Below are 12,961 nucleotides of genomic sequence, written 5' to 3'. Positions count from 1 at the left end.
GAACTTCCAAAGAGAAGAAAAAAAGGACCATTGTTTTAGAAAGATTGATAATGAATATATTTATAACACTTCTATAAGGCTCATACAGCTATAACATGTTTGATATGCACTGATACATAAAATGTCTCTCATACACATAATCATCAATCACAGAATAAAACACATAAATGTATCATAAACAGTTCACAGATTTCATTAAAACGATACAATTGAGGACCCTCCCATACGTTTATTATGACTCGGAGGACGTGTATAGTGTAGTGCATCTCAAACCACAGTAGTGGTAGTGTTATAGTTCTTATTTGATCACAGGGATTTCACTGGTTGTACAGGGGAGGGATAGCAGCCTGGTCAATCAGACGGACTGCTGAGCTCACGTTTAGTTTCACTTCGGGAATGTGAGCTATCGCGAGATCAGGCTGGTTTCACAAGACAAGAGGGATAACCATAGAACTTCCACTAACACACTAGCTATTCTCGTACCGTCTCTGCTCACACACTTGTGATTTAACACTTATACCCTCTCCAACTCCATAACATATCACTATCTATTATCTTCCTCTTCAAACCCTGACACATTATTATCTATGCCCTTTCACAGTCTAATAGCCTAAAATAGTTCACATTACTGTTCGTAGTACGATCCATATGAGTCCAGTGATAGGTCTTTAAACTGGCATAGGGGGTGTGTCCTCACTGTCCTGCAACGTCATTGGTTGTCATTGTCGTTGACCGGCAGCCACACCCATGGCACAGAGATCCTCATTGGATGGTCCAGGCAGAGCAGCTTCAATAATCCCGCCCTCCTATTCCAGCAGCTGGCCTATCTAAGGGGAAATGGCTCAGTTCTGCCTCCAGGACAAGACTCAAGACAATAAACATCCACCTGCAGAACCTTATTTGAGTTCCAAAACAAACATAGAAAAGCATAGAAAACTTGTAGAAAGGCTCAGAGTGGTAGGTAGGACAGGTCCAATCAGAGCACAGTAGAAAGGCTCAGAGTGGTAGGTAGGACAGGTCCAATCAGAGCACAGTAGAAAGGCTCAGAGTGGTAGGTAGGACAGGTCCAATCAGAGCACAGTAGAAAGGCTCAGAGTGGTAGGTAGGACAGGTCCAATCAGAGCACAGTAGAAAGGCTCAGCGTGGTGGGTAGGACAGGTCCAATCAGAGCACAGTAGAAAGGCTCAGAGTGGTGGGTAGGACAGGTCCAATCAGAGCACAGTAGAAAGGCTCAGAGTGGTAGGTAGGACAGGTCCAATCAGAGCACAGTAGAAAGGCTCAGAGTGGTAGGTAGGACAGGTCCAATCAGAGCACAGTAGAAAGGCTCAGAGTGGTAGGTAGGACAGGTCCAATCAGAGCACAGTAGAAAGGCTCAGCGTGGTGGGTAGGACAGGTCCAATCAGAGCACAGTAGAAAGGCTCAGAGAGGTGGGTAGGACAGGTCCAATCAGAGCACAGTAGAAAGGCTCAGAGTGGTGGGTAGGACAGGTCCAATCAGAGCACAGTAGAAAGGCTCAGAGTGGTGGGTAGGACAGGTCCAATCAAAGCACAGTAGAAAGGCTCAGAGTGGTGGGTAGGACAGGTCCAATCAAAGCACAGTAGAAAGGTTCAGAGTGGTGGGTAGGACAGGTCCAATCAAAGCACAGTAGAAAGGTTCAGAGTGGTGGGTAGGACAGGTCCAATCAGAGCACAGTAGAAATGTTTGGGCTCGCTGTTTTTTTTATCGTTATGATTGTCTTGAGTTAGGCTTGGTTGTCAGGTTTTGGGATGTGGGGGGCAGAGGTGGAAGGGGGCAGGGAGGAGGGTTAGGAGAAGTCCCACACCTCCTCTGTGGAGTGAGCGATGGTGGAGGTGGGGGGGTGGCAGGACGGGGAAGGGGAAGGGGAGCAGGACACAGGGGGGTCATCGGGGCTGGAAACTCCAAGGGGCACCGCGGGGTACATGAGACTGAGGAAGGAGTCCCGGGTATGATGCCTTTTCACCTGTTATACAGTCCACAGAAAAATACATGAATACGAAGTCAGCCACACCGTGCCACAGAATGGAATACAGTCCAAAACACAGCATTTTGATGATGATGAGACCTACCTGTTTGAAGAAGGCATGGGTCAACAGTGTAGAAGCAGAGGGTCTATGGAACACCAAAACAGGACAAAGTCACACCATGCCTTAATGTCCCACAACACTGTCATATCTAGCAGTCACACCGTGCCTTAATGTCCCACAACACTGTCATATCTAGCAGTCACACCGTGCCTTAATGTCTCACAACACTGTCATATCTAGCAGTCACACCGTGCCTTAATGTCCCACAACACTGTCATATCTAGCAGTCACACCGTGCCTTAATGTCCCACAACACTGTCATATCTAGCAGTCACACCGTGCCTTAATGTCCCACAACACTGTCATATCTAGCAGTCACACCGTGCCTTAATGTCTCACAACACTGCCATATCTAGCAGTCACACTGTGCCTTAATGTCTCACAACACTGTCATATCTAGCAATCACACCATGCCTTAATGTCCCACAACACTGTCATATCTAGCAGTCACACCGTTCCTTAATGTCCCACAACACTGTCATATCTAGCAGTCACACCGTGCCTTAATGTCCCACAACACTGTCATATCTAGCAGTCACACCGTGCCTTAATGTCCCACAACACTGTCATATCATAGTCTAATGTCCCACAACACTGTCATATCTAGTCACACCGTGCCTTAATGTCCCACAACACTGTCATATCTAGCAGTCACACCGTGCCTTAATGTCCCACAACACTGTCATATCTAGCAGTCACACCGTGCCTTAATGTCCCACAACACTGTCATATCTAGCAGTCACACCGTGCCTTAATGTCCCACAACACTGTCATATCTAGCAGTCACACCGTGCCTTAATGTCCCACAACACTGTCATATCTAGCAGTCACACCGTGCCTTAATGTCTCACAACACTGCCATATCTAGCAGTCACACTGTGCCTTAATGTCTCACAACACTGTCATATCTAGCAATCACACCATGCCTTAATGTCCCACAACACTGTCATATCTAGCAGTCACACCGTTCCTTAATGTCCCACAACACTGTCATATCTAGCAGTCACACCGTGCCTTAATGTCCTACAACACTGTCATATCTAGCAGTCACACCGTGCCTTAATGTCCCACAACACTGTCATATCTAGCAGTCACACCGTGCCTTAATGTCCCACAACACTGTCATATCTAGCAGTACACCGTGCCTTAATGTCCCACAACACTGTCATATCTAGCAGTCACACCGTGCCTTAATGTCCCACAACACTGTCATATCTAGCAGTCACACCGTGCCTTAATGTCCCACAACACTGTCATATCTAGCAGTCACACCGTGCCTTAATGTCCCACAACACTGTCATATCTAGCAGTCACATCGTGCCTTAATGTCCCACAACACTGTCATATCTAGCAGTCACACCGTGCCTTAATGTCCCACAACACTGTCATATCTAGCAGTCACACCGTGCCTTAATGTCCCACAACACTGTCATATCTAGCAGTCACACTGTGCCTTAATGTCCCACAACACTGTCATATCTAGCAGTCACACCGTGCCTTAATGTCTCACAACACTGTCATATCTAGCAGTCACACCGTGCCTTAATGTCCCACAACACTGTCATATCTAGCAGTCACACCGTGCCTTAATGTCCCACAACACTGTCATATCTAGCAGTCACACCGTGCCTTAATGTCCCACAACACTGTCATATCTAGCAGTCACACCGTGCCTTAATGTCCCACAACACTTTCATATCTAGCAGTCACACCGTGCCTTAATGTCCCACAACACTGTCATATCTAGCAGTCACACCGTGCCTTATTGTCCCACAACACTGTCATATCTAGCAGTCACACCGTGCCTTAATGTCCCACAACACTGTCATATCTAGTAGTCACACCGTGCCTTAATGTCCCACACACTGTCATATCTAGCAGTCACACCGTGCCTTAATGTCCCACAACACTGTCATATCTAGCAGTCACACCGTGCCTTAATGTTCCACAACACTGTCATATCTAGCAGTCACACCGTGCCTTAATGTCCCACAACACTGTCATATCTAGCAGTCACACCGGGCCTTAATGTCCCACAACACTGTCATATCTAGCAGTCACACCGTGCCTTAATGTCCCACAACACTGTCATATCTAGCAGTCACACTGTGCCTTAATGTCCCACAACACTGTCATATCTAGCAGTCACACCGTGCCTTAATGTTCCACAACACTGTCATATCTAGCAGTCACACCGTGCCTTAATGTCCCACACACTGTCATATCTAGCAGTCACACCGTGCCTTAATGTCCCACAGCACTGTCATATCTAGCAGTCACACCGTGCCTTAATGTCCCACAACACTGTCATATCTAGCAGTCACACCGTGCCTTAATGTCCCACAACACTGTCATATCTAGCAGTCACACCGTGCCTTAATGTCCCACAACACTGTCATATCTAGCAGTCACACCGTGCCTTAATGTCCCACAACACTGTCATATCTAGCAGTCACACCGTGCCTTATTGTCCCACAACACTGTCATATCTAGCAGTCACACCGTGCCTTAATGTCCCACAACACTGTCATATCTAGTAGTCACACCGTGCCTTAATGTCCCACACACTGTCATATCTAGCAGTCACACCGTGCCTTAATGTCCCACAACACTGTCATATCTAGCAGTCACACCGTGCCTTAATGTTCCACAACACTGTCATATCTAGCAGTCACACCGTGCCTTATTGTCCCACAACACTGTCATATCTAGCAGTCACACCGTGCCTTAATGTCCCACAACACTGTCATATCTAGTAGTCACACCGTGCCTTAATGTCCCACACACTGTCATATCTAGCAGTCACACCGCGCCTTAATGTCCCACAACACTTTCATATCTAGCAGTCACACCGTGCCTTAATGTCCCACAACACTGTCATATCTAGCAGTCACACCGTGCCTTATGTCCCACAACACTGTCATATCTAGCAGTCACACCGTGCCTTAATGTCCCACACACTGTCATATCTAGCAGTCACACCGTGCCTTAATGTCCCACAACACTGTCATATCTAGCAGTCACACCGTGCCTTAATGTTCCACAACACTGTCATATCTAGCAGTCACACCGTGCCTTAATGTCCCACAACACTGTCATATCTAGCAGTCACACCGTCATATCTAGCCTTAATGTCCCACAACACTGTCATATCTAGCAGTCACACCGTGCCTTAATGTCCCACAACACTGTCATATCTAGCAGTCACACTGTGCCTTAATGTCCCACAACACTGTCATATCTAGCAGTCACACCGTGCCTTAATGTTCCACAACACTGTCATATCTAGCAGTCACACCGTGCCTTAATGTCCCACACACTGTCATATCTAGCAGTCACACCGTGCCTTAATGTCCCACAGCACTGTCATATCTAGCAGTCACACCGTGCCTTAATGTTCCACAACACTGTCATATCTAGCAGTCACACCGTGCCTTAATGTCCCACAACACTGTCATATCTAGCAGTCACACCGTGCCTTAATGTCCCACAACACTGTCATATCTAGCAGTCACACCGTGCCTTAATGTCCCACAACACTGTCATATCTAGCAGTCACACCGTGCCTTAATGTCCCACAACACTGTCATATCTAGCAGTCACACCGTGCCTTAATGTCCCACAACACTGTCATATCTAGCTAGCAGTCACACCGTGCCTTAATGTCCCACAACACTGTCATATCTAGCAGTCACACCGTGCCTTAATGTCCCACAACACTGTCATATCTAGCAGTCACACCGTGCCTTAATGTCCCACAACACTGTCATATCTAGCAGTCACACCGTGCCTTAATGTCCCACAACACTGTCATATCTAGCAGTCACACCGTGCCTTAATGTCCCACACATTCTAGCAGCACTGGGAATCTCACATATTACACGCCTTTCAAAAATGACAGAAATTCAGACAGAACACAAGAACATTTAAAATGGTTCCTTGAATGAAAGAACCGACTTCAAACGGAGGTACCAGAGCTCCTGTATAACGTCTGCTGCTCCTGTGTATAACGTCTGCTGCTCCTGTGTATAACGTCTGCTGCTCCTGTGTATAACCTCTGCTGCTCCTGTGTAACGTCTGCTGCTCCTGTGTATAACGTCTGCTGCTCCTGTGTGTGTGTGTCTCACCTGCATTCGGTGTGTGTGTTGTTGTCTGTGTGCGTTGCGTTCGGTGTGTGTGTTGTTGTGTGTGTGCTTGCGTTCGGTGTGTGTGTTGTGTTCGGTGTGTATGTTGTTGTGTGTGTGCATTGCGTTCGGTGTGTGTTGCGTTCGGTGTGTGTTGTTGTGTGTGTGCATTGCGTTCGGTGTGTGTGTTGCGTTCGGTGTGTGTGTTGTTGTGTGTGTGCTTGCGTTCGGTGTGTCTGCACACGTGTATGTCTCACCTGCAGTCGGGCTGCTGTTGCAGACACAGCTGGACCAGGTTGTGCAGGGTGACCGAGTGGTTCTTGGGGGCGGGGCTCTGAGGTCTCTCGGCGGTGGCGGTGCGGGTCAGGCTGCCCGTGGCAACACTCTCCCCGATGCCAGAGTCCACCCCGGAGCGGGACACCTTCAGTCCCCTCAGCTCCCCGAGGGGGGAGGGGGCCACGTCCAGCAGGCAGCAGTGGGACCCACGCAGCTTCTGGAGCAACATCTGGAGGGAGAGACACAGACATATGGACACAGTCACACAGAGGAAGAGAGATGGAGAAAAAACGAGACTCTCATAGACTGAACTATGTTTTGTAATGTATGAGAACAGCCCTAGCGTATGGCATTGTGCCGTATTAATGTAAGGCCCCAGTACCTGTGTAGGGGGCATGTCCTGGAAAGGCACCCTGCCACTGACCAGCTCACAGACTACTATCCCCAGACTGTAGATGTCTGACTTCACCCCATAGCCATGCAGGTCCTGTCGTAGCAGCTCTGGGCTGAGCCAGGGTAGCAGGGCAGGGCTGTGGTGGGGCATGTCGAACACAGTCCTCACCTTCTTCCCATCCCGCATCATACTGTAAACACTGTGCAGCCCCGAGAGGTAGACACGGCCCTCCCCAGACAGCAGGATGTGACTGGCCTTCACTCCCCTGAGAGGAAGAGGAGATGAGCGTTCACTCTCGCCAAATATTCAGACTTCTACACAACTACAGTCAAGTACCTATTGATGATGCATGAGGTTGTTTTTACCAGCTCAGACCAACTGTCCCCGGCACATTCTACATGTTGAGAGCAACTCCGAGCAACTATGTCCACCTGAGACAGCAAATTAGGCTGATTCTTTCAACAATTCAAATGAAATGTTATTGGTCACAAGCGCCGAATACAACAGGTGTAGACTTTGCCGTGAAGTGCTTACTCACGGGCCCTAGAAGCATTTGCTAAATAGGAAACACATAGTAACATAATAGCGAGGCTGTAAACAAGGAGTACCGGTACCATCTAACAGTTGGATTGGCTGTAGTTGGACAGAAGTGTATCGGTGTTGCTTCCGCCCCTCTCCTCGCCCCAACCTGGGCTCCAACCAGGGACCCTCTGAACACATCAGCAACTGCCACCCATGAAGCATTGTTACCTCTCGCTTGACCGCTAACTGGCGCACCACTAACTAGCTAGCCATTTCACATCGGCTACATGTAGAAGCCTTAAAACGGTCCATATCTCTCCCTTGTCCCCATGGTGTCTTTCCTCCCTCACCTGTGCACGTAGCCCATGAGGTGTAGGTATTGCAGAGCCTTCAGGACTCCGTGGAGGAGGTAAGCGATCAGGGACTCACTCATCCCGTCAGGGAAGAACGTCCTCAGCAGGCTATCTGCCGAACCTGGGACAGAGAGACAGACACGTCGGTAACCATGGTTCCAAATAGTTCGTAATGTTTCTTACAAACATAGGCATTTTTTACCATGTCATTTCTGTACCATAAAAAATAAAGTTCAACCAACTTAATGCTGAGAGAAGGAGCATGGATGAAGAGAGATGGGGGGAGTAAGTGTGGGAGAGGGATGGTGACAGGAAACGAGTGTTAGAAGACGCATGCAGTAGACTGACCGTAGCCCATGAGTGGTGTGAGGACCCAGAGCTGGCAGCAGGAGCTGAAGACCAGGCGAGAGGTCAGCAGGTTGGGGTGGCGGAAAAGCCTGAGAGAAGAACCTCGTTCTGGGGACACAGCCAGGAAACACTGGGGTCACACAGCCAGGAAACACTGGGGTCACACAGCCAGGAAACATTGGGGTCACACAGCCAGGAAACACTGGGGTCACACAGCCAGGAAACACTGGGGTCACACAGACAGGAAACACTTGGGTCACACAGACAGGAAACACTGGGGTCACACAGTCAGCCAGGTGGCTTGTACCACTGCCAAGTGCCAACAATGTTATTATGAACAATGACCTAAATGGTCCCTGACCCTGGATCTAGAGAGCAAGAGCGCAGGTTTTTGTTCCAGCCCAACGCTAACTCATCTTATTCAAGTAATCGTCCGACTCAACTAACTAAGAAATTGATTAGTTGAATCAGGTGTTTTGATTCAGTTGTGGCTGGAACAAAATATGTGTCTTATGACATGAACTTCAATGAAAAGATAAGGTGGGTCGTATCTGTAGGACCTTTAAAACAGTACCGCACCATCAACTGTAGCAGCTCATCCTCAGTACACTCATCCAGGTTGGTGTTCTTGACTGCCACCAGCTGGCGGGAGGGGGTGTGGCGCGCCATGCGCACCTGGCTCAGGTTGTTGAAGCCTTTCCCTGTGAACACGGTTTGGTAATAAATATTAAGACATGTAGAAACACGTTCAACTCTGAAAATGCTTCATTCTCAGGTACTGTGTGGTTAGTATGGTCTTCAATAATCCAGGGAGATTTGTGAACTAATATTTTGAATTGGCCAGTTTATTCAACAGCTGTGCCAAAAGGTAATAGACTATGTGTAACAGAAAATGTCCACAATACAAACGCTTTATACTCGGGCTATGTGTAGTATGGGACTTGGTCAGTGAAATTGTAAACAATGCTTTTGGATTAGCTATTCTATTCAACAGTAACATGCTAAAAGGAAATATGCTTTGTATTTGTCAGATGAGATATTACTCTGCAGGCAACAACTATGTAGTGAAAGGACTTGTCTTTCTGGGTTGTAGTGATGAGTTGATTTGTGACCAATGGTATGCTCACCCAGCTCTGACAGCAGCTGGTAGTGGGCGGAGTTAGCAGAGAGGGCTGTGATGTCATCGCTGCCTGCACCACCCCAGGTGAAAGTGCATTCTGAGACGTCGGAGCTCTGTGAAGAATCAAACACACACGTACTCACACACAACCCTGAAATGTATCAGCAGCATATTTCATTAGATCACAGAACATGTAGTAACAACATGGTAATAGTATGAAACATGTTGTAGCTGGTCACAATAATAACCTTCTTTACCTAGATGAGGGTTCACCCAAAGGAACTGTTTTTCTTACCCTGAAGGCAATCTACAAATACAGTCTACAAGTACTTTAGTATAGCATGGTATGTTTAACTAACATGAAATGGGCCCATTTAGCAGAGAAGAGGAAGCAGAATGAGGGTGAGTGAGTGTTGCCTTTGAGCCTGAAGAGGTCAAAGTACTATGGTGGTGTGGAGATGACCAACCAGTGGCTGCCACCCTGTGGTGTTAAGGGGTCAGGGCCGAGCAGGGGGCAGGTGTTCAATCATCACAAAATGAAAGCTAGTTAGTTAAGCCTCATAGGGTAATGCTGGGGTGGGCCTCATAGGGTAAGCCTCATAGGGTAATGCATACCATTGGTCACAAGGGCTGACCAAGAGGGCTGACCAACAGGAATCAGGAGCACAAAGGGCAACCAACAGGAGCTAGTTAGTTACAACAAAGATGGAGCAACCAACAGGGCTGACCAACAGGAGGAACCAACAGGAGCAACCAACAGGAGCTGACCAACAGGAGCAACCAACATCTCACCAACAGAGCAACCAACAGGGCTGACCAACAGGAGCAACCAACAGGGCTGACCAACAGGAAACAGCAACCAACAGGAGCAACCAACAGGGCTGACCAACAGGAGCAACCAACCAGCAGGGCTGACCAACAGGAGCAACCAACAGGAGCTGACCAACAGGGCTGACCAACAGGGCTGACCAACAGGGCAACCAACAGGAGCAACCAACAGGGCTGACCAACAGGGCTGCAACCAACAGGGCTGACCAACAGGGCTGACCAACAGGAGCACCAACAGGGCTGACCAACAGGGCTGACCAACAGGGCTGACCAACAGGAGCAACCAACAGGGCAACCAACAGGGCTGACCAACAGGGCTGACCAACAGGAGCAACCAACAGGAGCAACCAACAGGGCTGACCAACAGGAGGAACCAACAGGAGCAACCAACAGGAGCAACCAACAGGGCTGACCAACAGGGCTGACCAACAGGAGCAACCAACAGGGCTGACCAACAGGAGCAACCAACAGGGCAACCAACAGGGCTGACCAACAGGAGCAACCAACAGGAGCAACCAACAGGGCTGACCAACAGGAGCAACAGGAGCAACAGGGCTGACCAACAGGAGCAACCAACAGGGCTGACCAACAGGGCTGACCAACAGACCAACAGGGCAACCAACAGGGCTGACCAACAGGGCTGACCAACAGGGCTGACCAACAGGGCTGACCAACAGGAGCAACCAACAGGGCAACCAACAGGGCTGACCAACAGGAGCAACCAACAGGAGCAACCAACAGGGCTGACCAACAGGAGCAACCAACAGGAGCAACCAACAGGGCTGACCAACAGGAGCAACCAACAGGGCTGACTAACAGGGCTGACCAACAGGGCTGACCAACAGGAGCAACCAACAGGAGCAACCAACAGGGCTGACCAACAGGAGCAACCAACAGGAGCAACCAACAGGGCTGACCAACAGGAGCAACCAACAGGAGCAACCAACAGGAGCTGACCAACAGGAGCAACCAACAGGAGCAACCAACAGGAGCAACCAACAGAGCTGACCAACAGGGCTGACCAACAGGGCAACCAACAGGAGCAACCAACAGGAGCAACAGGGCAACAGGGCTGACCAACAGGAGCAACCAACAGAACCAACAGGAGCAACCAACAGGAGCAACCAACAGGGCTGACCAACAGGAGCAACCAACAGGGCTGACCAACAGGGCTGACCAACAGGAGCAACCCAACAGGGCTGACCAACAGGGCAACCAACAGGGCTGACCAACAGGAGCAACCAACAGGGCTGACCAACAGGAGCAACCAACAGGAGCAACCAACAGGGCTGACCAACAGGGCTGACCAACAGGAGCAACCAACAGGGCTGACCAACAGGAGCAACCAACAGGGCTGACCAACAGGGCTGACCAACAGGGCTGACCAACAGGGCTGACCAACAGGGAGCAACCAACAGGGCTGGAGGGCTGACCAACAGGGCTGACCAACAGGAGCAACCAACAGGAGCCAACAGGGCAAACAGGGCTGACCAACAGGGCTGACCAACAGGGCTGACCAACAGGAGCTGACCAACAGGGCTGACCAACAGGAGCAACCAACAGGGCTGACCAACAGAAGCAACCAACAGGAGCAACCAACAGGGCTGACCAACAGGAGCAACCAACAGGGCTGACCAACAGGAGCAACCAACAGGGCTGACCAACAGGAGCAACCAACAGGGCTGACCAACAGGAGCAACCAACAGGGCTGACCAACAGGAGCAACCAACAGGGCTGACCAACAGGGCTGACCAACAGGGCTGACCAACAGGGCTGACCAACAGGAGCAACCAACAGGGCTGACCAACAGGGCTGACCAACAGGGCTGACCAACAGGGCTGACCAACAGGAGCAACCAACAGGAGCAACCAACAGGGCTGACCAACAGAAGCAACCAACAGGAGCAACCAACAGGGCTGACCAACAGGAGCAACCAACAGGGCTGACCAACAGGAGCAACCAACAGGAGCAACCAACAGGGCTGACCAACAGGAGCAACCAACAGGGCTGACCAACAGGAGCAACCAACAGGAGCAACCAACAGGGCTGACCAACAGGGCTGACCAACAGGGCTGACCAACAGGAGCAACCAACAGGGCTGACCAACAGGGCTGACCAACAGGGCTGACCAACAGGAGCAACCAACAGGAGCAACCAACAGGGCTGACCAACAGGAGCTGACAACCAACAGGAGCAACCAACAGGGCTGACCAACAGGAGCAACCAACAGGAGCTGACCAACAGAGCTGACCAACAGGAGCAACCAACAGGAGCTGACCAACAGGGCTGACCAACAGGGCTGACCAACAGGAGCAACCAACAGGAGCAACCAACAGGAGCAACCAACAGGGCTGGGCTGACCAACAGGAGGAACCAACAGGAGCAACCAACAGGAGCAACCAACAGGGCTGACCAACAGGGCTGACCAACAGGAGCAATCAACAGGGCTGACCAACAGGAGCAACCAACAGGAGCAACCAACAGGGCTGACCAACAGGAGGAACCAACAGGAGCAACCAACAGGAGCAACCAACAGGGCTGACCAACAGGAGCAACCAACAGGGCTGACCAACAGGAGCAACCAACAGGAGCAACCAACAGGGCTGACCAACAGGAGCAACCAACAGGGCTGACCAACAGGAGCAACCAACAGGGCTGACCAACAGGAGCAACCAACAGTCCTAGTGGTCCTTTTTGACCTCTGACCTGATAGAATAGGACTAGGCTGACCACACCATAAAGACAAGGCCGGGTGGGCTTCAGTGCTCCGATTGGATGCTAACAGAGTGGACACAGCACTGTACTGACCAGGTATTGGTGGCTGACGTCCTCATACTGGTCCTCTATGCTGATTGGCTGGACCTGAGTGGGGGAGATGCAGGAGCAGTCCT

The 12,961-nt window shown here is 50.1% G+C and overlaps 1 protein-coding gene across 1 annotated transcript in view; it reads right to left on the bottom strand.

Moving 5' to 3' along the window:
- Nucleotides 1-44: 44 nt before the first annotated feature.
- Nucleotides 45-12,961, bottom strand: part of stradb (STE20 related adaptor beta) — a 16,301-nt gene continuing 3,384 nt past the window's right edge. The window contains 10 exon segments of the mRNA XM_042318147.1: nt 45-1,981; nt 2,088-2,130; nt 6,487-6,734; nt 6,888-7,164; nt 7,772-7,895; nt 8,123-8,215; nt 8,218-8,230; nt 8,702-8,823; nt 9,250-9,355; nt 12,879-12,959. Of these exon segments, the coding sequence (XP_042174081.1) occupies nt 1,805-1,981; nt 2,088-2,130; nt 6,487-6,734; nt 6,888-7,164; nt 7,772-7,895; nt 8,123-8,215; nt 8,218-8,230; nt 8,702-8,823; nt 9,250-9,355; nt 12,879-12,959 (1,284 nt within the window). The 3' untranslated portion in view covers nt 45-1,804.

This window comes from Oncorhynchus tshawytscha, unplaced genomic scaffold (genome assembly GCF_018296145.1).
Source record: "Oncorhynchus tshawytscha isolate Ot180627B unplaced genomic scaffold, Otsh_v2.0 Un_contig_3761_pilon_pilon, whole genome shotgun sequence".
Lineage (NCBI taxonomy): Eukaryota > Metazoa > Chordata > Actinopteri > Salmoniformes > Salmonidae > Oncorhynchus > Oncorhynchus tshawytscha.
This window is presented reverse-complemented; position numbering and strand designations above follow the sequence as displayed.